General features: G+C 37.0%; 2 protein-coding genes and 3 long non-coding RNA genes across 6 annotated transcripts; 3 read left to right on the forward strand and 2 right to left on the reverse strand.

Moving 5' to 3' along the window:
- The first annotated feature begins 206 nt into the window (after positions 1–206).
- LOC147570634 (putative disease resistance protein RGA1) lies at positions 207–3,596 on the forward strand. Its single transcript, XM_086664657.1, has one exon. It carries the CDS (start codon positions 207–209, stop codon positions 3,594–3,596), a length of 3,390 nt encoding a protein of 1,129 aa, XP_086520783.1.
- A 1,617-nt stretch (positions 3,597–5,213) lies between these two features.
- LOC147570635 (uncharacterized) lies at positions 5,214–16,638 on the forward strand. The gene is made up of 6 exons (XR_015231483.1): positions 5,214–5,363; positions 6,184–6,250; positions 7,321–9,171; positions 13,757–14,359; positions 15,180–15,246; positions 16,317–16,638. It is a non-coding gene; the product is annotated as an uncharacterized LOC147570635 (long non-coding RNA).
- On the reverse strand, positions 11,451–12,100 carry LOC147570636 (uncharacterized). 2 transcript variants are annotated; one of them, XR_015231485.1, is made up of 3 exons: positions 11,971–12,100; positions 11,597–11,643; positions 11,451–11,535 (listed from the first exon to the last, which is right to left on the reverse strand). It is a non-coding gene; the product is annotated as an uncharacterized LOC147570636 (long non-coding RNA). The 2 variants fall into 2 exon arrangements; XR_015231486.1 differs by having other exon boundaries at positions 11,474–11,549.
- LOC147570637 (uncharacterized) lies at positions 12,362–13,466 on the reverse strand. Its single transcript, XR_015231484.1, has 4 exons — positions 13,327–13,466; positions 13,187–13,250; positions 12,638–12,702; positions 12,362–12,448 (listed from the first exon to the last, which is right to left on the reverse strand). It is a non-coding gene; the product is annotated as an uncharacterized LOC147570637 (long non-coding RNA).
- A 2,157-nt stretch (positions 16,639–18,795) lies between the features above and the next one.
- Positions 18,796–23,505, forward strand: LOC147570638 (putative disease resistance protein RGA1). Its single transcript, XM_086664658.1, has 6 exons — positions 18,796–19,095; positions 20,114–20,458; positions 20,529–20,708; positions 20,804–21,172; positions 21,928–23,361; positions 23,494–23,505. The coding sequence occupies exons 1-6, from the start codon at positions 18,796–18,798 to the stop codon at positions 23,503–23,505; spliced, it is 2,640 nt and encodes an 879-aa protein (XP_086520784.1).
- The last annotated feature ends 2,499 nt before the right edge of the window (positions 23,506–26,004 follow it).

Genomic DNA, 26,004 nt, shown 5'->3' on the forward strand with positions numbered 1-26,004 from the left:
CTCCCAAGTGTCAAACCAAATGTAATCTAATTATATATGACAGTTGATAAGACCCAGCGTGCAAATGACTGGGTCTTTGTTAACAATAACAGAGAAAGTGGTCATAAAGAGGATAATTGAGCAAATGAGACTCATCAATACTAAGAGAGAAAGAGAGAAAGAAAAAGAGAGAAAGAAAGAAAGAGAAAAAGAAAAAGAGAGGGAGAATGGAAGGCCTCCTAATTAATGGTGTAACTGAAATGTTGAAGAAACTGCTGGGTGTCATCTCAAATGAGATTAGTCCTTTTTGGAACGTGAAAGGTGATCTGGAAACTCTCGAAAAAACACTGGAGATGATTTTGGCTGTAATATCTGATGCCGAAAATCGACAAGTTAATGATAACTCAGTCAAGCTTTGGTTGAAACGGCTCAGAGATGTCGCTTATGATGCTGACGACGTGCTCGACGACTTTGCTTATGAATTAATGCGTAGAGATCACATTATGAACGGTCGTCGTCGTAAGCTAGACAAGGTACGCAATTATTTACTTTCACTAGTGTCCAACAACCCATTGGTATTTGATTACCAGATTACTACTAAAATCAAAACTATCAACACAAACTTAGATAAAATTGCCAAGGATATGGATAGGTTTGGATTCAAACTGGGTACTACTAGTGGTCCTAGTGATCATCTTCAATGGGACGGCCGAAACAACAATGACTCCTACAGAGATGACTCGGAAATTATTGCCGAAAGGGAGAGTGATATATCCCACATAGTTGACTTGCTGATTAACTCACATGGTGATGAAAAAGTTTCTGTTATATCCATTGTGGGTATGGGAGGGATAGGAAAAACGACACTTGCTCAATTAGTCTATAATGACGAGACTGTAACCAAACACTTTCCCTTACAAATGTGGGTTTATGTCTCTGATAGTGATATTGTTGTCAATAAAATTTCAAAAGATATCCTTGACACAGTTACTGGATCTACTTGTGACACACCAACCACAGATGTGTTGGTACGTCGACTCCGTGAAGAGTTGAACGGTAAGAAATATTTGTTAGTCCTCGACGATTTTTGGGACAAAGATGTTGGAAAATGGGCAAGTCTTAAAAGTCGGTTGGTAGTTGGTGCTCAAGGGAGCAAAATTTTGATAACTACACGAAGCGTTGAGGTTGCATCAAATGTTGGGGGAGCAATTTCTCCATACCTTTTGCAACAGATATCGAACGAGGGTTGCTGGTCTATTATCAAACACCGAGCATTTTCTCCTGGCGGAGCACGGGAGAGCTCAAATATGATAGATCTAGGAAAAGGCATAGCAAGCAAATGTGGTGGCCTTCCCATTGCAGCACAAACATTAGGAAGTCTTATGCACAACAAAAATCAACAAGGCGACTGGGTAAAAATAAAAGACATGCCCATAATGAAAATCTTAGAAAATGAAAGTAGAATAAAAGAAATACTGAAATTGAGTTACGATTATTTGTCGCCTAATCTAAAACAGTGTTTCTCTTATTGTTCTATATTTCCAAGGGGCTGGGTGTTTAAGAGAGAAACTCTGGTCCAGTTGTGGATAACAGAAGGGTTTGTTCCATCACCAATGGAAGAAGAAGATGGAAATAAATGTTTTGATATTTTGGTAAACAGCTCATTACTCCAAACTCAATCACCAAAACAGGATAACAAGTACAAGATGCATGATCTTACATATGAGCTTGCACGAAGTGTTAGTGAGAAAAATGAGTTCTTAAATGTGAAAATGAGCAAAATGGATGTCATTTCTAACAAAGGAGTTCGTCGGCTAGGTGTGTTTTTTGACAAGAAAGAAATTCCAACAACATTTCCGAAGAAATTGCACACTTTTCTTACCTTCAATCTAGGATATCGATGGGAATCTAATCGTGTGTTTAGTAATAAGTACTTACGCATATTAGATTTGAGTCATTCAACGATTAGGAGTTCACCTCTTTCTTATGCAAAATTAAAACACTTGAGATACCTTAACCTCTCAAACTGCTCACTCCAAGTACATGATTTGACTATTGGCGCTCTATATAATTTGCAAACACTCCTTTTAGAAAAATGTTTGAGTCTTCGAGGTCTGCCTAATGGCATCGGGGCATTAAAAAATCTAAGGCATCTTTCTCTTGCTGGATGTTCTGAAGTTGAAGAATTGCCCAAGTCAGTTTGTAGTTTGTCTAATTTGCAGTTTCTGTTCCTCCAGGAGTGTACCAAATTAGAAGGGTTACCCAGTGATATTGGAAATTTGAAAAGATTGAGAGTATTTGATCTCGCTGGTTCTAAGATTGAGAAATTACCTGACTCCATTAATGATTGTCATGATTTGGAAGTGTTAAATGTCGAAGATTGTGAAGAACTTAGTGAGCTACCGAAAGAGTTGGGAGCTTTGAAATGTTTACGTGTCCTAAATATTTCTTTAACAAGTATAAGAGATTTGCCTGAGAGTATTACTGGATTGACGGAATTGACGGAAATACATTTTTGGCTGAGCGGGGTAGAAGTATTACCCAACAGAATGGGAGATTTGAAACTTAGGAAACTCAACCTGGAAGGTACTAAAATCAGATTGTTACCAGAGTCATGTACTAGTACTGGGGGGTTATGCAATCTGGAGGAAGTAAATCTGGGAAACTGTCATCTTCCCAAATACATAGGAAATTGGACCAACCTGAAAAGTCTTACATGGTTTGGAAACTACACCATCGAAACAATGCTAGGTATGGATCGCCTAACTCGCCTTGAAAGATTAGATAGCTATGATGTCAGTGGATCACACTGTGCTGGTAGTATTGGAGACCTGGGAGGTCTAAACCTTATTCGCGGTGAGTTGGTGATCAATTTTTTGGAGAGGGTAAGAGGTGGTGGAATAGAGGAAGCCAAACAAGCCAATTTAAAGGAAAAATCCAATATTACCTCTTTGACACTAAACTGGGGTTGTCATTTACCTATTGATGTTGAAGAAATCGAAGATTTGGATGAAGATGTACTGGAGGGCCTTCAACCTCATTCTAATCTGAAGAATATGAGTATTAAAGGCTATAAAGGTTTGAAACTTGCATCATGGATGACTAATGCGCCATCTTCTCTACCAAATTTGGGGGAGCTACAACTGCGAAACTGCAACAGAATTCAACAACTTGGAGGCCTTGGTCAACTTCCTAATTTAAAATATCTTACTTTAGATCATTTCGAAAATTTAGAAGAATGGATTGAGGAGGAGGCATCTATTGCACCAGAATCCACCACTGTTTCTTCTTGTTATTTTCCCATGCTTGATAAGTTGGTCATTAACAATTGCCCAAAGTTGTTTACTTTCCCAACTAATATCAACACCACTTCTCTCCAACACCTTGAAATAGTGGATGTTCCACAACTTGAGTTATTGTCGCTGCAGATATTACATCCTAGACTAAGTTATTTGATGGTTAAAGACTGTCGTAATTTCAAAGGTTTCCTTCCACATATACAAGACATTGATTTACAAGCCCTCCAGAGGTCATGCACTATAAAGATTGGATGGGTGCATCCTCAATTTGATAGTACAAAGAAGATTCTTTCAAAGAAGTTTAAGCACCTAAAGTAACATATACGGGGGGCACAGGTTTGTCTTATTTACTACTGTTAATACTCTCTTTATCCTCTTAATTTTGCACTTTTAATACTCCTGTTCCTATACTAGTTAGTAGATTGCTGCTTCATTAGGTTCTATTTTTCTTTATTATGGTGCAGAGGCTAATCTAGGATGAGGCAGCAGTGGCATGCAACGAGCTGACTGAGGCATCCAATAACACAAATTAAGCCAAACTGAAGAAAACAAATACGTCGATGTCAGAAGTGGAATTTCCTATTTTATTTGAGACGCTATAATTTTGTTTGTTTTAAAGTTCTGTTATTCATTTTGAGGTTTCATCCACGAATTATGTCCATCTAATCATTTGATAAGAAATTCAATTTTGTTTCCAAGTTTTATTTGAGATCTAGTTTAAGGAAGCTAACTGAAGCTTGAAGGTCGACCCCATCGTCCTTTTAAGTAGTCCCTAGGGGGTAGTAGTAATCTGGATAAGTATACTCTAAATATCTCCACTTTCATATTTAGAATAAATGAGAATTCATTTTGAAAAACATAAACATTAACTAACAATCTTACAAGTATTGGGCCAATTCTGAATTTGTGGAAAACATTAAAACAGACAGACTAGCACGATAGATTAGGGAAAACAAACCAAACAACCATTATTAAAAAGGGTCCGTGGGTATATAGCCCAAAATAATGTTCAAAAAGGATTTAGGGTCCAATCTTCCCAAAAAATGGATTTTTAGTCCTTTTGCTCTTGGGACTAAAAACCCTTAATATATATTACATAATTCCTTCCATGTCCCAGTCGTTTTTCGCGGGATTTTAATATGTGGGGCCGGACAAAAGTTTCAAACGGTTTAATGTACCTTGATTTTAGGATAAATTTAGGAAAAAACAGATAGATTCTCACGAAATTTTCTCTCTCTTCTATAATCTGTTTAGAAACAAAATCCAAACTTTTGCAAATCAATTTTCTCTCTCTTCTTTACAGATTTAATATGGAGATTTATTAGCCAAAAATATGGAGATTTATTAGAAACAAACGGATAGAAACAAATCATAATTTCTCTCTCCTCTAAATAGATTTGGAAATCAAATTTTCTCTTTCCTATTATCCGAATCAATCAGAAACCAAAATCCTAACCAAAACCAAAACGTCATCACCACGGATATTTCCAAATCAATTTTCTCTCTCTTCTTTACAGATTTGGAAACCAAATCAATTTTCTCTATCTTACTATGTAAATTTTTTTCGATTCAAAACAATTTTCTCTCACTTAACTTCAGATTTGGAAATAGTATATAATCTAGGATCAATTTAGCGTGATTTGGGGGTTAATATACAAAACATATATGTCACTTTCTCTCACTTAACTTTTAGTTTTGGAAATAGTATATTTTTCTGGGAACATTAAAGCAGCATTTGTTTTCGTTTTTACTCATGTAACATCCCGTGTTTTAAAAGGTTGTTTAGGGACTATTTGGCATTTGGGTCAAGTCAAAAGAAGGGCCAAATCAGCAAAGAGGAAAATGTAGGGGGTATTTTGCAATCGGGACAAAAACAGGGACCTAACTGTAAATCCGTGGGAATGGATAAGAGAAGAAAAATCAGACTTTTTATCCCTCTTTTGCTCGACAGAAATTGAGGGTTAGGGTTTGGGTGAAAGAAAATTCGATTTCTATGGAGATTTCAAGTTGATTTCAAGGGGAAATTTGATTTGTTGTTGAATTCAAGCTTCAATGAGTTGATTCGAGCTAAGTTCGTTAATTTTGGTAAGTAAAACTCTCTTTCTCTCTCTAGACCGAATTTCTTTTGAATTTGGTTGATGAAATCTTGTTTCTACTTCGAATTTATATTAGTTGCGATGAAATCATGAACAAGTAGAGTAAGAACAACTAAATCAAGTAAGAAATTATGGTTTTGATGATTTTATTGGCTTGTTCTTAAATTCTAGGGTTTGGGGTTTATGGAATTTTGGGTTTTCATGGTTCATATAGTTCTAGGGTTTATATGGTTGGGAATAAAGTAATTTTGGTGTATAAGTAACTTTAGAGAGATTATGTGATATAGGTTATCGATCGAACGACAACTCGAGGGACTGAATTAAACCTACTGTCCGAGCCAATCTGGGATTGATATGTTACTCGTACGTACTTTCATAAAACACGAAAGTCGTAGCTTAGGTTGTTAGCTTTCCGAAAAGGTATGGTACAAGTCATTTCGATATCGGACGAAAGAATTATGACTGTTTTACCGAACAGTGCGCAGTTAGGAAAAAATTCTGCTTTGTTGTTCGTATTTTTGCAAACTTCAAAGGCGATTCACTTGGATTTTGGGGAATACATCTAATGACTAAATGTTAAGGTTATAAGTCAGTTCAAACAGTGATTGATCGACCCCGATTGGGCATGGTATGAAAGATAGAAGATCGATCGAAATTCGGTTAAGTCGAAGTCTTCCAAAGTTATCGTTTTGTTTTTATGTTATGACTTTTCATTGTTTTGTTTTATTTATCGTTTTTGTCGTGCAAGGTTCTTCGTTTAGAACCTAATGTTTCTATTCGGTGGTTTTGGTTATTCTTCCTTATCCCAGAGTATGCGAATGAGGAGGAATAAGGTCGTCTGGTAGGCGGGAGGTCTTTGGTGATGCAAGGACTGAGGTAGGGGTTCTGAATCTTTTATCCAACATGATGATTTATAGATAATGAAATGTGCCAAGTCGTATAGTTATATATGCGCCATTATAACTAGAGTTTAGGTAGCATGAAACTCGATTTTAAGTGATGAACTGAATATGCGTGAATGGTTTTAAATGTGATATGAGAAATGATTTCGAACTGTTTTTACGATGATTGCGAACTACTTGGGATTTTCTTGTATGTACCCGACTGCGGATTATGTCAACCTACGGGCACGTAGCCATTGAGGGTAGGATGACATGTGGACACGGTTGTGATCCGTGTGAGACCGGTGAGGTGGGCGACACTAGTCATGAGACCTGTGGGAGTAGAGTGCTTCACTTGCTGGCCATTGGTGCTCGTGCCTCCAGCTCGAGGCTCAGGGCCGTACACCCTGACCGCTCGCCTGGGAGGTGACATTGATTGGGAATCCCTCTGCTTTGTGGCGATATGACTCTTGGTTGTTCCACTTCCGTGTTTGATAAGATAATGAATTGAATATGAATATTGGTTTTGATAAATGGATGAAACTGATTTTGAAAGATTGCATTAGATGCATGACAGGGTACCGAAGAGAATGAGGTTCAGGTCCTTCCATGGGTATTGGGGGACGGCTCTCTTATTCGAACTCGGTGATCAAAAACGTATTTAGATACTTAAGGTATATATGTATCATGAGGTAAACTCTTCAATGATTGCGGAGTCCCTTAGTGGGAGAGAGGCTTACCGGCTAGGGGTAAGTTTCTTTCTCGAGGAGACGTAGTGCATTAGCTAGTGCCATAAATGGGCTGGTACTATCTAACGCACTCTAGGTTCTCCTGAGGAACTCTCCTCTTATTGGGAGCGCACCATGGGTGGGCAGCTAATCACTGCTATTGCTTGCTAGATTAAGGAAAACGGTTTTGTATATAGTATATATGGTAACTGGTTTGATAACTCGATTTGTCATGATGTTTACAACTTATTAAATGAACCTTTGAAAACGTGATGGGTTTTGGATTGGTCTTCTACCAGAATAACTCGTGTCGGTGAGTATTCTGACCCCCTACCAGTTGTCAGTGTGCAGGTTCTTGGTTGTAGCCTCGAGGCGGAGTGTGTATTCCTGCCGGTGATCTTGTCTGACGAGGCTAGTGGAGTTGCGTCGTTTTCTTCGGTTGTCGTTTATTCGCTTTGTATTATTTTAAAGTTGTGTATTTATTGCAGAAATCAAACTCTAATATGTATATACGTAACACTTAGAGTTGTTTATAAGTTGTAGCGGCGTTTTATGAGGCATTTGTATTTTTTGTGGTTCGGGTTTCGACCCGAAACTGAGTTGAGTTTGTGTAGCTTCCGCTTAATAGTTTATTCTTGTTTATGCGAATGTATGGTTTGCATGACAGGTTTTGCAGGTGCGACCGGTTCGATTTACAGAGGAGACTCTGCCGGATTTTAGTCTCGTCTGTGAATTGCCGGGGCGTGGTCGTGTCTATTTTGGGACACGGGGCGTCACAGTTGGTATCAGAGCATGAGTTCTGGTGACCTATAAGTCGTGTATAGTGTAGAGCATTGACTGCTCTAGACTTTAGGGAAAGATAAAATTGGACAAGATTAGGTGTCTAAAAGCTTCAAGATTAAAAGCGACCAAGAATAAAAGATGCTATATATGTATTTGTTTCTTTTGATTTTCGTTTCTTGATTCATTTTACTCGATAAAGGAAGACTCGATGGATGGTTTAAGATTGTTATAAATTTCTTACAAGGTTGTACAAGATGTTATGGGAGGACAGTGAAGGGTTAGGAGTTCAGAGGTAAATTTTGGGCAAGTCGACATATCGATGTTTTGGAAGTATCTAAGACAATAGTAGATGAGGAAATGAGTCCGACTTGGTAATGCAGACCTCATGGTAGTTATACACATTCCTTCATTTATGAGCTTCGATCAGATCATTCAGAGACAGTTGAGGTTGACTTTGATCAGGTTGTTTCGAGCGTGTATTGTTTCAGTTTGATTACAGATAAGTATGGGTCTGGATTTTATTGGGTTGACGAAATGTTTTGATATTTGAGGTTATATAGATTAAGTTGGTGTTGGGTATTAGAAATATTGTTATAAAGTTATTGTGGAATTTTTCGAGGATTGATTTATCTACGACTTGTATAGATATTCTAGTGGTCTTCTATTTTCATTTTATCATCTTATCGACAACAACTATATTTTTCTTGAGATTATAGTGTCAACGCCGATGTTGACTTGAATTTATTATAGATGTCTTCATTCTTTATTTTATTATATTATGGACAACGATATTTTCTTATATTATTGAGAACGATATTTTCTGAGGATGTGGGATCAACGGCAACTTATACTTATAGATAGATTATGGAGGTCTTCAATCTTTATTTTATTATATTATGGACAACGGTATTTTCTTATATTATCGAGAATGGAATTTTCTTTGAGGATATGGGATCAACGAGAACTTATTCTTATATACAGATTATAGAGGTCTTTATTTTTCTTTATCTCTTCATATCGTGGATAGTCATTGTTATGGAATATCCTTGAGTTGTGTGGTTATTTAGAAGAATTCGGGATATGAAGGATTGAATCTAGTTTGTTTATAGAGTTTAGCCAGATTGACTTTGGTTAGATGCAGTGAGTTAGTAGTTTCAGAAATGATTATATGTGTGGTCAATTGGTTCGATATGTATGGACTAGTGGTAAAATTGGTGAGCCTAAGTCACTCGAGCAGGTGATTCTTATATGAAGGCATTGCCAGGAGTAGCTACCCTAGGCGAACCGGAAATGTGAGAAATGCCATCGAGTAACGAAGAAGCTACTGATTGAACCACTCGAGATGTATTGTGACCACAATGAAGTGACCATAACTTCAGGAAGGATACATGAGGGTTGTAGAGAGGTTCGAACACTACAAAAAATAGGTCCATTAGGGACGGCCAAAAACCGTCCCAAAAATGGGAAAACTGTCCCTAAAAGTGTATTGGGGACGGTTAAAATCTGTCCCAAAAAGTGGCGTCCCAAATAATAATGGGGACGGATATGGGGACAGATAGCATCTGTCCCAAATATATTTTTGGGACGGTTTGTAATTGTCCCTGTATCAACAATTATTAGGGACAACATATATTTGTCCCTGAAAAATTCGGCGTGATTTCTTCTTGTTAGCATTTGGGACAATTAATATCCGTCCCTACAAATTTGGAGAGAATTCCCTCGTTAGCATTTGGGACGGATAATAGTCATCCCTATAAGGTCGATTGTGATTTTCTATTGCCTGTACCTGATACAGTTAATATTCGTCCCTACAAATTTGATTAGAAGTTTTCTAAACAATAATTAGTGCATACGAAAGAGAAAATTTTCCCTGAACAATTTAAAAAACAAATATTCACATTAACATGTTTTGAGAAGCCTTCCGAAGAAATTCACAAGCGTGGACGAAAAAAAAGGTCAATCCAAAATAAGAGAATAGACTAATAACTTTTCCACAAGAAGATAACATTGTATGAAAAATAAACTACCCTAACTTCATCCTCCCATCTTGTTTCTCATGTTGTAGGAAAAAAGTAGAAACACCATTAGCACATCATCTCAGCAGAGCTCCATCATATCCCTGTGCCATGGACACGAAAAACAGAAGAGAACAAAAGCCATTAGTTTATTAGCTTTTTCAAAATTAGGACACGGCAAATATACAAACATGTTAAAACTTTTATAAAATTATTAAAAGAGCAAACATTCACACATAAAATCTTCTTAAAAGTCGTAGCTTCATAATAAGTTTGTGTTTACTATTCTAGTAATCTAACGAGCATACCCTCACGGGTCTTTGCGTTGCATTTAGAAGAGAATTCTTTTACAGTACATAATAATGTTTCATATTAAGTGTCCAGGTCACTGTAATACAGCATTAGTTCTAGAAACAATGCTATAATTCAGTAAAAAAATAACGTTTCATATTGAGTGTCCTAATTTGATCAACCAAAGTTCTCCTTTATCTCCAAACAATGGTATAATTTGAGTATAATTTATGTGAGAGATGCTCTATCCAAAAACAGAGGAATAGAGTAAGATAACAAAGGGTTTAAGTCAAATTAGCAGAAAAGGACAACCAGATTGGGAAGTCACTCGTTCTCTATAATACGAGAATAACCATCATCTTCCGTGACGTGCGAACAATTTGGCCTAGATCATGTGAGACGGTGAAAGTTGGGTTTTGATCCTAGAGAAAGATTGCTAGGAAGAATGAATCAAATGAATAAGCCCTCATTGGAGAAGTCGACCCTATTCCAACTTCCAATGTCAAATTAAGGGAAACCACTTTATTAGCACTTCGTCATTTTGATTAGGCTCCAGATCCCGGCCAGAGGCCCAGAACAGCAATCAATTTGATCATTTTTGTAATTCATAACTTGACTATTAATTTTAAAGCTTCTTTTGAAGAATCAGTTCAGTTATAGTAACCTTCAGTTGTTGAATCTGATGTTGCAGAGACTGCAAGTACCCTTTTCCGCAGCCTTATCAGATAAAAGAGCTTGATGTTCCTCTTTCAAGGTCTTCATACCCATAGCACGAAGCTCTGCCTGTTAACACCAATCAAAGGATAGTAGAATGAAAAAGAAAGGAAGAGAAACAACAGAACGTAAACCTCAGTCAGAGACTTTTATATAAGGTACAAATACCAAAAAAAAATACCAGACAGGTAAAGTACATGTACTGAATCAGGAAACCTAGAGTTGCAATGTGAATATTGATAACGTCGTTATCCAATGGATCCTAGATAAGGGTTATTCCTAAATTTCAAGTTAAATCTAACCATCATACATCTGAATCACTGAGAGATAAAACAGAAAACTGTACATAAACAAATCGACAGTTTCAACAACTTCACTCACCCATTCACCAATGAGGACTTCCCAGTCTTGGTATTATTTGAGATTTAAATGATCTCTGCTAAACCATTAATTTCTAGTGTTTAAGAACCTAACTGCAGACTTCCAGCACACATATGACAACTAACAAACCGGAAAGTTGTCACCCTAGATTTGCTTTCCTGAATTGACTGCTCCACTTGATATGACAAAAATAAGATTAAGAAAGAACACTTTTCTAAACTGGGACAATGTTGCAGTTTCAAATAAGAATCATACCTTTATATTGTCTGAAACAAGACTTGATTTGTTCATTTTTATTTCCTCGTGCTTAGCTTTCATTAGGTCCAGCTTGTCTGTAGATCCTGGTACTCCTTATTCTTTTCATATTCCTGATAGGCATCAACTATTTGTTATTTGAAATCCAAACTGTTCAGGTTTAAATGATGATACCTGATTATCACTAACAACATGGATCTGATAGGTACCCTCCCTTGCACCTGAAAGATATGAGAGAGCAAAAATCCTTTTGTAAGCCAAAACATCAAAATGATTTGTCCTTCAGACATTGATATAAAATAGGTCTTTTGTACAAAGAAGGCGAAATACAAAGTAAACATATTAGAGATTTGCCTAATTTTCCCCTGGAAAAAAAAAATAAAATCAGAAATTGCCCAACCAGTAACTAAACTCTCATGGTGAAAGTCAACCCAAGATTTGAAAAGTTTCACATGGTAATATGTTGTCCAACCAAATCAAGAGACTAGTTTCCGAAAAATATTCAGAACTATAACATCAATAGTATATCAAAATCATCAAGATAGTACCTTCAATTTTGCATGTTTGTTCACCAAAATCTCCCTGGACCTGTAGTAGTCAGTATGGTAGCAAAGAACATGAGCTCAGAATGTACAAAATATCAAACCTATCATATGAAGTAAGATAAATTAAGGACCGAAAAAGATCTAACCAACGTGAGTAATATGATTGTAAAGAAACCACGACAAAAACTACAAAAAAGTCAACAGAAGTTACAGCGTTTGTCTCCTTGAACTTAAGTTTCATATCAAATTAAACCTCACAAGTGTTCACAACATTGGATCTGCTAAACCTTTCATTGGTTAGTAAGGCTAGGACATTAAAAAATATTTAAGCAAAAAGATGTTAAACCAGAAACAACAAATGTATTTCAGCACTTCTTCATTATTTAGAACCGTTCTCGCGAGTGCTCAAATGTATCCAACAGGCAAACTACATCGAAGTACGACCAACCTGTATCCCAAGCTTCTCATATTTAATCAAGTCCTATACAAACACAAGCCAGAAATTATCATTTACAGCTTGGGAGATAAAAGCATTATAAAAACTTGGCATTCAAATCCTCAATGACCATCATGTAGTTTTTTCTGTTCGATAACATAGTTGTATAAATAAAGCTTAAAATCTATAATACACTTCCTCTAATAGTCCGGAGTGTAAGGAGTTCGATATTACCGCCTCACTTTTAGCTTTAGTTTAGCAGATACACTGACGCATTCTTGTTCAATTAGCTCTAACGTCTGAAAGATGAAACAAGTCGAGCGAAAAAAGAAAATGATTAAAATTCCTTTATCAACATGACTAGGATTATTTTTTTTTGGTATACATTTTTCATTTAAGTTTACTCCATCAAATAAAATAGGAAGATAACAAAAACTAGGAAGACAACAAAAAATGGTAAAAGAAGGAACTTTCTATCGATTTCTTGACCAATTCAGTCTTAACATCTATTGATAATGGTAGAAACATGAAGCTAACAAAAATACTTTGATTTCACCCAACCATAAACTCTTGATTTCTACTATTGAGGAATAGGAAGAAGAGGAAGAATACCAACTTACCTGGAACAGTCAAATTGAATAAAGTTGATGCCAAAATGATGCAAAATTGAATACAATTGATGCTAAATTGAATAACATTGGTGCAAAATTGAATCAGGAACTATGTCATAAATAGTTAGTAGCTTAATTCGAAGAAGAAGACGAATATGAAGAAAAATATAACCTGGTTGTGGCAAGACTTGTGGAAACAATCTAACTTTGTTTAACACCTGAACTGAAACGGTTTTCTGCAAAAACAAATAAGGGTTTCATGGTACTCCAAAATTTTCATTGATTTATTTGAAGAAGAGGATGAACACATACCTGGTGGTGAAACCCTAGAAGTGGAGGTAAAAAAGAACCCACACCCAGGAGACAGAGATTGAAGAAGAGATCGAACAAAGGAAGAATAAAAATCTATAACATGTAGAAGAAAAAGGAGAAATCTCCTTCTCTTTATTGAGGAGAAATCGTTCCTCTTCTCTGTACCTACAGAGGAGAAAAAAAGAGAGAGAAAAAGAAAGAAAAGAAAAACTAAAGAAAACGAGGGATTTGATTTTTTAGGAAAAAAAAGAGGGAATTTTTTTGCGCAATTTTTTATTTTGTCCGAAATTTTGCGCCATTTTTCAGTTGTACCTAAAATTTGTCCCTATTGCTATTTTATTGGGGACGAATAGTAAAAAATTGTCCCTACTTTTAATATATTAGGGACAGAAGTAAAAATGCATGTCCCTATTGGACGCTTTTTTTGTAGTGGAAGAATCAGATGCGTGAAGAATGTGAGGATGGTGAAAGATATGTTGTTATCTGATTAAGCTCAGAAGTTATTGGAACAAGCAAAGCTCTTGAAGAATCTATCGATAGGGTCAGAAGTTCGTCATTATAGTAGGAAATGATAAAGAAGAGTTGTGATATGATCTGGTTAAGAAGTCGTTAAAGGAAAACGATTTAATTCGAAGGATACTTTAGGACAATTTGTGAGCTGATCTAAATTTCGGGGACGAAATTTCTTTAAGGGGGGAGGATTGTAACATCCCGTGTTTTAAAAGGTTGTTTAGGGACTATTTGGCATTTGGGTCAAGTCAAAAGAAGGGCCAAATCAGCAAAGAGGAAAATGTAGGGGGTATTTTGCAATCGGGACAAAAACAGGGACCTAACTGTAAATCCGTGGGAATGGATAAGAGAAGAAAAATCAGACTTTTTATCCCTCTTTTGCTCGACAGAAATTGAGGGTTAGGGTTTGGGTGAAAGAAAATTCGATTTCTATGGAGATTTCAAGTTGATTTCAAGGGGAAATTTGATTTGTTGTTGAATTCAAGCTTCAATGAGTTGATTCGAGCTAAGTTCGTTAATTTTGGTAAGTAAAACTCTCTTTCTCTCTCTAGACCGAATTTCTTTTGAATTTGGTTGATGAAATCTTGTTTCTACTTCGAATTTATATTAGTTGCGATGAAATCATGAACAAGTAGAGTAAGAACAACTAAATCAAGTAAGAAATTATGGTTTTGATGATTTTATTGGCTTGTTCTTAAATTCTAGGGTTTGGGGTTTATGGAATTTTGGGTTTTCATGGTTCATATAGTTCTAGGGTTTATATGGTTGGGAATAAAGTAATTTTGGTGTATAAGTAACTTTAGAGAGATTATGTGATATAGGTTATCGATCGAACGACAACTCGAGGGACTGAATTAAACCTACTGTCCGAGCCAATCTGGGATTGATATGTTACTCGTACGTACTTTCATAAAACACGAAAGTCGTAGCTTAGGTTGTTAGCTTTCCGAAAAGGTATGGTACAAGTCATTTCGATATCGGACGAAAGAATTATGACTGTTTTACCGAACAGTGCGCAGTTAGGAAAAAATTCTGCTTTGTTGTTCGTATTTTTGCAAACTTCAAAGGCGATTCACTTGGATTTTGGGGAATACATCTAATGACTAAATGTTAAGGTTATAAGTCATTTCAAACAGTGATTGATCGACCCCGATTGGGCATGGTATGAAAGATAGAAGATCGATCGAAATTCGGTTAAGTCGAAGTCTTCCAAAGTTATCGTTTTGTTTTTATGTTATGACTTTTCATTGTTTTGTTTTATTTATCGTTTTTGTCGTGCAAGGTTCTTCGTTTAGAACCTAATGTTTCTATTCGGTGGTTTTGGTTATTCTTCCTTATCCCAGAGTATGCGAATGAGGAGGAATAAGGTCGTCTGGTAGGCGGGAGGTCTTTGGTGATGCAAGGACTGAGGTAGGGGTTCTGAATCTTTTATCCAACATGATGATTTATAGATAATGAAATGTGCCAAGTCGTATAGTTATATATGCGCCATTATAACTAGAGTTTAGGTAGCATGAAACTCGATTTTAAGTGATGAACTGAATATGCGTGAATGGTTTTAAATGTGATATGAGAAATGATTTCGAACTGTTTTTACGATGATTGCGAACTACTTGGGATTTTCTTGTATGTACCCGACTGCGGATTATGTCAACCTACGGGCACGTAGCCATTGAGGGTAGGATGACATGTGGACACGGTTGTGATCCGTGTGAGACCGGTGAGGTGGGCGACACTAGTCATGAGACCTGTGGGAGTAGAGTGCTTCACTTGCTGGCCATTGGTGCTCGTGCCTCCAGCTCGAGGCTCAGGGCCGTACACCCTGACCGCTCGCCTGGGAGGTGACATTGATTGGGAATCCCTCTGCTTTGTGGCGATATGACTCTTGGTTGTTCCACTTCCGTGTTTGATAAGATAATGAATTGAATATGAATATTGGTTTTGATAAATGGATGAAACTGATTTTGAAAGATTGCATTAGATGCATGACAGGGTACCGAAGAGAATGAGGTTCAGGTCCTTCCATGGGTATTGGGGGACGGCTCTCTTATTCGAACTCGGTGATCAAAAACGTATTTAGATACTTAAGGTATATATGTATCATGAGGTAAACTCTTCAATGATTGCGGAGTCCCTTAGTGGGAGAGAGGCTTACCGGCTAGGGGTAAGTTTCTTTCTCGAGGAGACGTAGTGCATTAGCTAGTGCCATAAATGGGCTGGTACTATCTAACGCACTCTAGGTTCTCCTGAGGAACTCTCCTCTTATTGGGAGCGCACCATGGGTGGGCAGCTAATCACTGCTATTGCTTGCTAGATTAAGGAAAACGGTTTTGTATATAGTATATATGGTAACTGGTTTGATAACTCGATTTGTCATGATGTTTACAACTTATTAAATGAACCTTTGAAAACGTGATGGGTTTTGGATTGGTCTTCTACCAGAATAACTCGTGTCGGTGAGTATTCTGACCCCCTACCAGTTGTCAGTGTGCAGGTTCTTGGTTGTAGCCTCGAGGCGGAGTGTGTATTCCTGCCGGTGATCTTGTCTGACGAGGCTAGTGGAGTTGCGTCGTTTTCTTCGGTTGTCGTTTATTCGCTTTCTATTATTTTAAAGTTGTGTATTTATTGCAGAAATCAAACTCTAATATGTATATACGTAACACTTAGAGTTGTTTATAAGTTGTAGCGGCGTTTTATGAGGCGTTTGTATTTTTTGTGGTTCGGGTTTCGACCCGAAACTGAGTTGAGTTTGTGTAGCTTCCGCTTAATAGTTTATTCTTGTTTATGCGAATGTATGGTTTGCATGACAGGTTTTGCAGGTGCGACCGGTTCGATTTACAGAGGAGACTCTGCCGGATTTTAGTCTCGTCTGTGAATTGCCGGGGCGTGGTCGTGTCTATTTTGGGACACGGGGCGTCACAACTCATACATAAATACTCATCGAATACAAATTATGAAATAAATACGTAAATTATGTATTATTTATGACGAGTAAACCATCATTTGTCAAGTATACACAAATGTATTTGGGCCTTGTTCAGTAAAATACACATAATTTCTTTTACATTACATATAATTTCTTTTACATAACACATCGTTTACATTCTGTTACAAAAAAACGTACAAAATCTTCTCTGGTTCAATAATGGTGCCCATCCATGTTGCCCTATTGCTTGGAATGCTAATGGAGGGGGCCGAATATGAGGCTTTTCCAAGGAATCATGATCAAGATCCATTCAAGTGTGCATTTCTTATGAAATATTTCGAGGAGCCAATCAAAAAGTCAAGTAACAAGAACAAGGGTATTTCAAGTTTGATTTGCTTATTTTGATTTGATGATTCTGCCAGGAACTCCATCTGTGATAACAAATGGAGAGAGATTAATACATATAAATTATATAAAAAAAGTATATTATTTACAATAAATTACATGAACATTTACGTAAATTATATGTAATTTATTTCAAAGTACACGGGATTTACATATATAAGCGAAGTTGTACTAATAATGAAACGAGTATTGTTTTTTAGATTAAAGCATAATTAATGTTCCATATAATATTCATGATATTCGTGATAAAGTATATATAATTTGTCAGAAAATACATATATCATGTTCTCATTTTGAAAAACATCGTACTGGAGATGTTTGCATTATTTACTATAAATTATGGTAATTTATGATAAAGTACATGTACTGTTAATTCTGTTATGAGGAACCGTACGAAAAAACCACGTTTCGTAAATCCGTACGGATTGAAAACCAGATCTGAAGAAAAAGTACGAATATCATTAGGTTTAAACTATATATCTAAAGATATCTGATATGATGATTGATTGCAACAATATGTATACTCGATTTATAGGAATTAGTAATGAAGGATTATCTTCATCAATATCGAAATCATTAAAGAAACTTTTAGAGAGAGAAATACAATAATAACATACTCGATTTGAAACAGAATTATTAAAGAAGAATTTTGTTTACCTGATTAACAATTAAGAAACTGATTTTGAAAAACTCTAATGAATATGAAACAATTTCTTTGTTTTAATGGAAGATTTTCAGTAGATTAAGATGTAGAGAGAGAGAGAGAGAATCAACTACTATAAACTGAAATAGAATCACAAAAACTTATAAATTGATTTATGTTTTACCTGATTAACTTGATATGAAGAGACATAAATAGAAATGGAGTTCTGAGCTTGTGTATTGGATTAGAAGACGAATGTTTGAAAAACAATCTAATGAAGATGAAACAAGATTTCTGAGTTTAATGGAGGTTTTGTTATGTGAATCGGATTTAGAGAGAGAGAGAATAAAGAGGTTTCGGTTACTGAAAATAATGAATCACGTTTCTTTGTTTAGAAACGTGATTGGAGAGGGAATGTGGGAGATAAAAATGGAATAAGATCTTTATGGATTTTGAAGATAAATCAGTTATAATATATATTTCTTTGTTTAAAAACGTGATTTGAGAGAGAATGTGGGAGATAAAAATGGAAGAAGATCTTTATGGATTTTGAAGATAAATCAGTTATAATATATGAGGAAGGTTAGATTAGGAATTATGATTTATTTGGTATTATAGGGATTTGTGTTTTTTCTCTAGATGACACCAACTGGACTAGATACCCATTTATATTATTTTTTTGGTTTTGAAATCCTTTATAGGATTAGAGAGGACTAAATGTCTTATTAGGGCACGTTTTTTGGGCTATAAACTCAAAAATTCTATTAAAAATTAGTCAATCTTCCAAGTGTCCTAATATGAAATGTAATCTTCTACACTAATTATATATATGACAGTTGGTTTTAAAAAAAAAAACTATTATTAGAGGTGGAGAGAGAGAGAAAGCTCAGCTCCATGAAGAAGAATAATTGAGCAAATGAGACTCATCAAGGCGGCCCTCATCAAATACTAAGAGCGAAAGAAAGAAAGAAAAGAGAGAGGGAGAATGGAAGGTTTCCTAATTAATGGTGTAACTGATATGTTGAAGAAACTGCTGGGTGTCATCTCAAATGAGATTAGTCCTTTTTGGAACATGAGAAGTGATCTGAAAACTCTTGAGAAGACACTGGAGATGATTTTGGCTGTAATATTTGATGCCGAAAATAGACAAGTTAATGATAATTCAGTCATGCTTTGGTTGAAACGGCTCAGAGATGTCGCTTATGATGCTGACGACGTGCTTGACGAGTTTGCCTACGAATTAATGCGTCGAGATGACATTATGTACCTTCGTAGGCTAGACAAGGTATCTAATTATTTACTTACAGTACCCATGAACATCTTATTTGATTACCAGACAGCTACTAAAATCAAAACTATCAACACAAACTTAGATAAAATTACCAAGGATATGGATAGGTTTGGATTCAAACTGGGTAGTACTAGTGATCATCTTCAATGGGACGGCCGCGAGAGCACTGACTCCTACGGAGACAACTCCGTGTTGGGGTCCCTCCTTATAATTAAAGGACTCCTAGTTGGAATAGGATTTCCCTTATTCCTTGTTTGGGGAAAAAATAGAAACTTCTATTTTTTCAAGCCTGAAAGGAATTCCTATTTCTATTGGTAAACCTCCTTATTTATCATTATAAATAGGGAATGAAAGGGAAGAGATTATACACAACAACTTCCAGAACAAAGAGAAGTCAGAGAAAGAGAGATTTCTGAAATGGTTCTTTCAAGAGAGATTGAAAGAGAAGAAATATTGGTTTGAAGAAAAGAAGATTATTAATCTTGTGAAGCAATTTAGTTTGTGGTTATCTTCTTCAACCTTTAGTAATCTAAGATTTGTTCAAATCCTAAGGAGTAAGAGATTTCTATTTCTTTGTTTCTTTGTTCAGTTTATCCACCATAGTTTTGGTGAAGAGTTGTTATTCAAGAGTGTTTCTACACATCTTGAAGAGTTGGTTAATCCTCTATTTGTTTAGGAAAGAATTGTTATCCAAGAGTGTTTCCACACATCTTGAACAATTGGTTTATCCACCATAGGTTTGGTGAAGAATTGTGTAACTCATTATTTAATTATAGTGGAAGATTTTTGGACTAGGTCCCGTGGTTTTTTACATTCTATCTTGGAGGGGTTTTTTGCCACGTTAAATAATCTTGGTGTCTATACTTTTACTTTCGCATCGTTTATCTTCATATTCCTGAACAAGTTAATTAGGTTATTTTTCCTAACACTCCGTAATTAATGTCGACAGGGAGGATGATATTTCCCAGACAGTTGACTTGCTGATTAACTCGGTATCACATGGTGATGAAAGAGTTTCTGTCATATCCATTGTGGGTATGGGAGGAATCGGAAAGCAACACTTGCTCAACGAATCTATAATCACGAGACTGTAACCAAACACTTTGACTTAAAAATATGGGTTTATGTCTCTGATCGTGATATTGTTGTGGATAAAGTTTCAAAACATATACTTGACACAATTACGGGATCCACTTCTGACACACCTACTACTGACGTGTTGGTAGGTCGACTTCGTAGAGAGTTGAACGGCAAGAAATATTTGTTAGTCCTCGATGATTTTTGGGACAAAGATGTTAGAAAATGGGCAAGTCTCAAAAGTCGAATGGTAGTTGGTGCTCAAGGGAGCAGAATTTTGGTAACTACAAGAAGCGTTGAGGTTGCATGGAACGTATAGGGGAGCAATTTCTCCTTACATTTTGCAACAGATTTTGGATGAGGGTTGTTGGTCTATTATCAAACACCGAGCATTTTCTCCCGGCGGAGCACGGGAGAGCTCAAATATGATAGATCTAGGAAAATGCATAGCAAGTAAATGTGGCGGCTTTCCCCTTGCTGCACAAACATTAGGAAGTCTTATGCACAACAAAAATCAAGAAAGCGACTGGGTAAAAGTAAAAGACATGCCCGTAATGACAATCTTAGAAAATGAAAGTAGAATAAAAGAAATACTGAAATTTAGTTACGTTCATTTGTCGCCTAGACTTATTGTTCTATATTTCCAAGGGGATGGGAATTTGAGATAGAAACTATGGTCCAGTTCTGGATAGCAGAAGGGTTTGTTCCATCACCAATGGAAGAAGGGAGGAATTTTATTAATAATTTGGTAAACAGTTCATTACTCCAAATTCAATCACCAAAACGGGATAAAAAGTACAAGATGCAAGATCTTGTATATGAGCTTGCACGAAGTGTTAGTGAGAATAATGAGTTCTTAAATGTGGAGATGAGCGAACTGGATGCCATTTCTAACACAGGAGTTCGTCGGCTAGGTGTGGTTTTTGACAAGAAAGAAATTCCAACAACATTTCCAAAGAAATTGCAAACTTTTCTTACCTTGAATCCAATATATGTATGGGAATCTAATTGTGTCTTTAGTAATAAGTACTTACGCATATTATACTTGAGTGGTTTAAGGATTACGAGTTCACCTCTTTCTTTTGCCAAATTGAAACACTTGAGATACCTTCATGATGTAGAAACGCAGCGGAATCAAAGAGATGAAACAACTAAATAAGAACGACGAAAATAAAGATCAAATAACTCTAAATACTCAACTTTATTAAATCTTCAAAGGGGTTTTTCTCTCAATCTGAGAATAATAGACAAACTAGATATCCTTTTATAGGATTCTGGACTTTCCTAGATAGACTTGAATTAGACTTTCCTAAATAATTAAAATACTGCAACTGCCTAAATAACTAGACTCAAATCTGGACCTTTCCAATTATTGAAAATACTAAAATAACATAATTTCCTAAACCTAAATTATCTAATAATCATACTAAAATAAGGACTTCCTAAATCTACTTTCTCTGGCCGGTTGGCCCATGACCGGGTTCGGTCATGGAAAAAGTCTTCACGCCGGGTGCCCCTGCATCACTTCACCTTTCGTTTTGCTCACTCCAAGTACATGATTTGACTATCGGTGCTCTATATAATTTGCAAACACTTTTATTAGACAACTGCAAGGATCTTCGAAGTCTCCCTAATGACATCGGAGCATTAAAAAATCTAAGGCATCTTTCTCTTGTTGGATGTTCTGAATTTGAAGAATTGCCGAAGTCTATTTGTAGCCTGTCTAATTTGCAGTTTCTGTTCCTACAGGAATGTACTAAATTAGAAGGGTTACCCAGTGAAATTGGAAATTTGAAAAAACTGAGAATACTTGATCTCTCTAATAGTACTAAGATAAAGAAACTACCTGACTCCATTAATGACTGTCGTGATTTGGAAGTGTTGATTGCTGAGAGTTGTATGTATCTTGGTGAGCTACCGAAAGAGTTGGGAGCTTTGAAACGTTTACGTGTCCTAAATATTTCTTACACAAGTATAAGAGATTTGCCTGAAAGTATAACTGAATTGACGGGATTGACGGAATTAGAATTCCGGTTGAGCAAGGTAGTAGTCTTACCCAACAGAATTGGAGATTTGAAACTTAGGAAACTCAACCTGAGAGGTACTAATATTAGTTTGTTACCAGAGTCATGTACTCGTACCGGGGGGCTACGCAATCTGGAGGAAGTAGACCTGGGGGACTGTCAGCTTCCCAAATACATAGGTAATTGGACCAACCTGAGAAGTCTTAAATGGTCACACTACACCGAAGGAACAATCTCAGGAATGGATCGCCTAACTCGTCTTGAAACATTAGATAGGTATAATGTGAGTGGATCACATTGTGCTGCTGGTGGTGGTGGTGGTATTGGAGACCTGGGAGGTCTAAACCTCATTTGTGGTGAGTTAGAGATCAATTGTTTGGAGAGGGTAAGAAGTGGTGGAATAGAGGAAGCCAAACGAGCCAATTTAAGGGGAAAATCAAATATTACCTCTTTGATACTAGACTGGCAGGATTTTCATTCCGTTTTTAGTGATGATGATGATGATGACGACGACGAAAACAGACACTTGGATGAAGACGTATATGAGGGCCTTCAACCTCATTCTAATCTGAAGAGACTGACAATTAAAGGCTATAAAGGTTTGAAACTTCCATCATGGATGACTAATACGTCATTGTCTCTACCAAATTTGGTGGAGCTACAACTGCGAAACTGCAACGGAATTCAACAAATTCAAGGCTTTGGTCAACTTCCTCACTTAAAAGAGCTTACTTTAGCTCATATGGAAAATTTAGAAGAATGGATTGAGGAGGTTGAAGAGACAGCTTCTTGTTATTTTCCTATGCTTGTTGATTTGGTTATTATATATTGCCCAAAGTTGATTACATTTCCAACTACTTTTCCCTGTCTTGGGGATATCATCATTGAACAAGTTAATGCCAAGGTATTGAATATCACCAACATCACTTCTCTGCAACACCTTAGTATAAGGGATGTTCCACAACTTGAGTTTCTCCCGCGCCAGATATTAAATCCTAGACTTAGGTCTCTGAGAATCACCGAATGTCCAAATTTCCAAGGTTTCCTTCCACATATAAAAGACATTGACGTACAAGACCTGAGACGCTTATGCATTTTAGATATTGAATGGTTGCATCCTCAATCTGATACTACAAAGAAGGTTCTTGAGAAGCTGCAGGTTCGAAGAAGAATACGCACCTAAACTAACGTACATGAGGATACGGGTTCGTCTTATTTACTACTTTCTTACTCCTATACTATTTAGTAGACTGTTGCTTGATCGTGTTCAATTTTTCTTTATTACTTGCAGAGGCCAATCTAGGATGAGGCAGCAGTGGCATGCAACTAACTGAGGCATCCAATAACACAAATTAAGCCAAACTAAAGAAAACAAAGACGTTGATGTATTTATTGCAGGTGTGACATGAAAAATGTTGGAATTTGTTTCTGTTGAAAAATGAGTAAGCGCAAGGAGTCGTTTAGATATTTGATAATATATTATTACTGAGTAGATACATTTTAAACGGTGGAAAAGAAGAAAACAACATCCTATAAGATTAAGTAGAGAGATATTTTGAGGAGAATTGTTACCTAATTTCATTTTTCGGTCCTTTAGCTTTTTTTTTTTGAATAATGTGATTGAATTATAAACGAGAAGGGGGCAAAATATGTACACGCCGAAACGGCGAAGAAGACAAAAGAAGAAGGAAAAAAGGGCAAAAACCAAGAAACGAAAAAACAAAAGACAAGACCCGACACCGACGCAGTTACATCAAAGAAATGAAAGCCCCCCAATTCCCCACTATGTCCAAAAACGATCTATATTTAGCCCTCAGAATGCTTCGGCTCCAATGGTACACAAAACAATTCGCTGAAAAAATAATGTCTTCCACCGTCCCCGTCTTGTTAGAGAAGATAACTGAATTCCTAGATTTCCAAAGCGCCCAAAGGATAGCATTAGGGATCATGTTTATGATCGAATTTCTCCCTTTGAAAACTCCCCCAGTAGTCAAGAGGTCTGAAACTGAAGCTGGGGTAACCCATGAAACCCCCAGAGAGACTATGAAATGCCGCCATACATTGTACGATATATCACAGTGAATAAATAGGTGCGAGCTAGATTCCTCATCTTTCTTGCACATCGGGCACCTATTTGGGGTGGAACACCCACGCTTTCTCAACAAGTCAATAGTAGGAACCCGCCCTAAACACGCCGCCCAAAGAAATAAAGAGACCCTCTGAGAAACGTTCCGTCTCCACACATCCAGGTAAACCTTAGACTCTCGGTCAGAGAAATTGGACAAAACTTCATAGCAAGACTTAACAGAAAGCTCCTTATTTTTCGAAGCCACCCATTCCTTCGCGTCCAAACTGTTGGATAAGGAAAAGCTGCCCAATAAAGACATTAACCGATTGAACTCAACTACTTCCCAATCTCTGAGCCTACGTCTCAACGGAATAGACCAAAACCCTTCCACGGAATCAAAGAACTCGGTTATCATACCCTCCTTATTCATACATATTCGAAATAAGATAGGAAAAACCACATGAAGAGGCTGGTCCACTAACCAAGTATCCTGCCAGAACTTAGTATAAGACCCCGAGCCGACCTTGATCCTAGTATTAGAGTGAAATGAATCCCAACGCTTGAAAATTCCTTTCCAAACCGAGCAACCGTAGGTTCCCTTTGGGGGAAGAGAAGTCCAGCCACCGCTATCTACCCCATACTTTTGCCCGATGACAATCCTCCAAAGCCTATTTCTCTCGATCCCGAATCGCCAAAGCCACTTGGATAAGAGGGCGTCATTCATAATTCTGAGATTTTTGATTCCTAAACCTCCCATCGACTTCGGTCTACAAATCAACTCCCAAGCCGCCCAATGGATTTTCTTCATCTCTTCTCCCGAATTCCACAGAAAGTTCTTGAAACTCTTCTCTATATGTGAGACCACGCCGATGGGCATCGAGAAGAGGGAAAGAAAATAGATAGGAAGGGCTGAAAGGACAGCCATAATTAAAGTAACCTTACCTCCGCGGGAAAGAGTCTTGGCTTTCCATGAAGAAAGTTTCACCGAAACTCTCTCCAAAATTGGGTCCCAAAGCTTTTTCGATTTGTATCCATGACCTAAAGGTAGCCCGAGATAAGAAGTAGGAAGGGACCCTTTAGTACATCCGAACAACCTAGCTAGACTGTCAAGCTCCTCTACCTCACCCACCTCGATCACTTGGCTTTTAGAAAAATTAATCTTCAAACCTGAGGCTGCCTCATACCAAATTAAGATATCCTTGAGTTTCAAGATTTGGGTACGGCTAGCTTGAAGAAAAAATAACGTGTCGTCCGCGAATTGTAGATGAGAGACCATTGTTCCTGCTTCTTTCACTCTAAAACCATCCAGCCACCCTTTACTTTCCCCAATAGAGACAAGAGTAATCAGTACTTGAGCAACTAAAAGGAATAAAAGCGGGGATGTGGGATCCCCCTGACGAATTCCCCTCGAGTTCTGAAAAATATCCGTGGTCGAACCATTAACCAACACGGAGAATGAAGCTGTTGATACACACTTATAAATCCAACACAACCATTTTCTTTTAAAACCCATCTTAGTCATAACTGAGTGTAAGAAATCCCAATTCACCTTGTCATACGCCTTCTCGAGGTCCACCTTAACCAGGATACCCTTTGCCCCACTTTTAATCCTTGAGTCGAGCAATTCATTGGCTATAAGAACACCGTCTAAAATTTGTCTACCTTCGATGAAAGCTCCCTGATAAGGAGAAATAAGGGACTCAAGGCAAGGTTTCAGCCTGTTGGCCAGACACT

This window comes from Eschscholzia californica, unplaced genomic scaffold (assembly GCF_041429995.1).
Source record: "Eschscholzia californica isolate CP2 unplaced genomic scaffold, dmEscCali1.0.p SCAF_1, whole genome shotgun sequence".
Taxonomy (NCBI): Eukaryota; Viridiplantae; Streptophyta; class Magnoliopsida; order Ranunculales; family Papaveraceae; genus Eschscholzia; species Eschscholzia californica.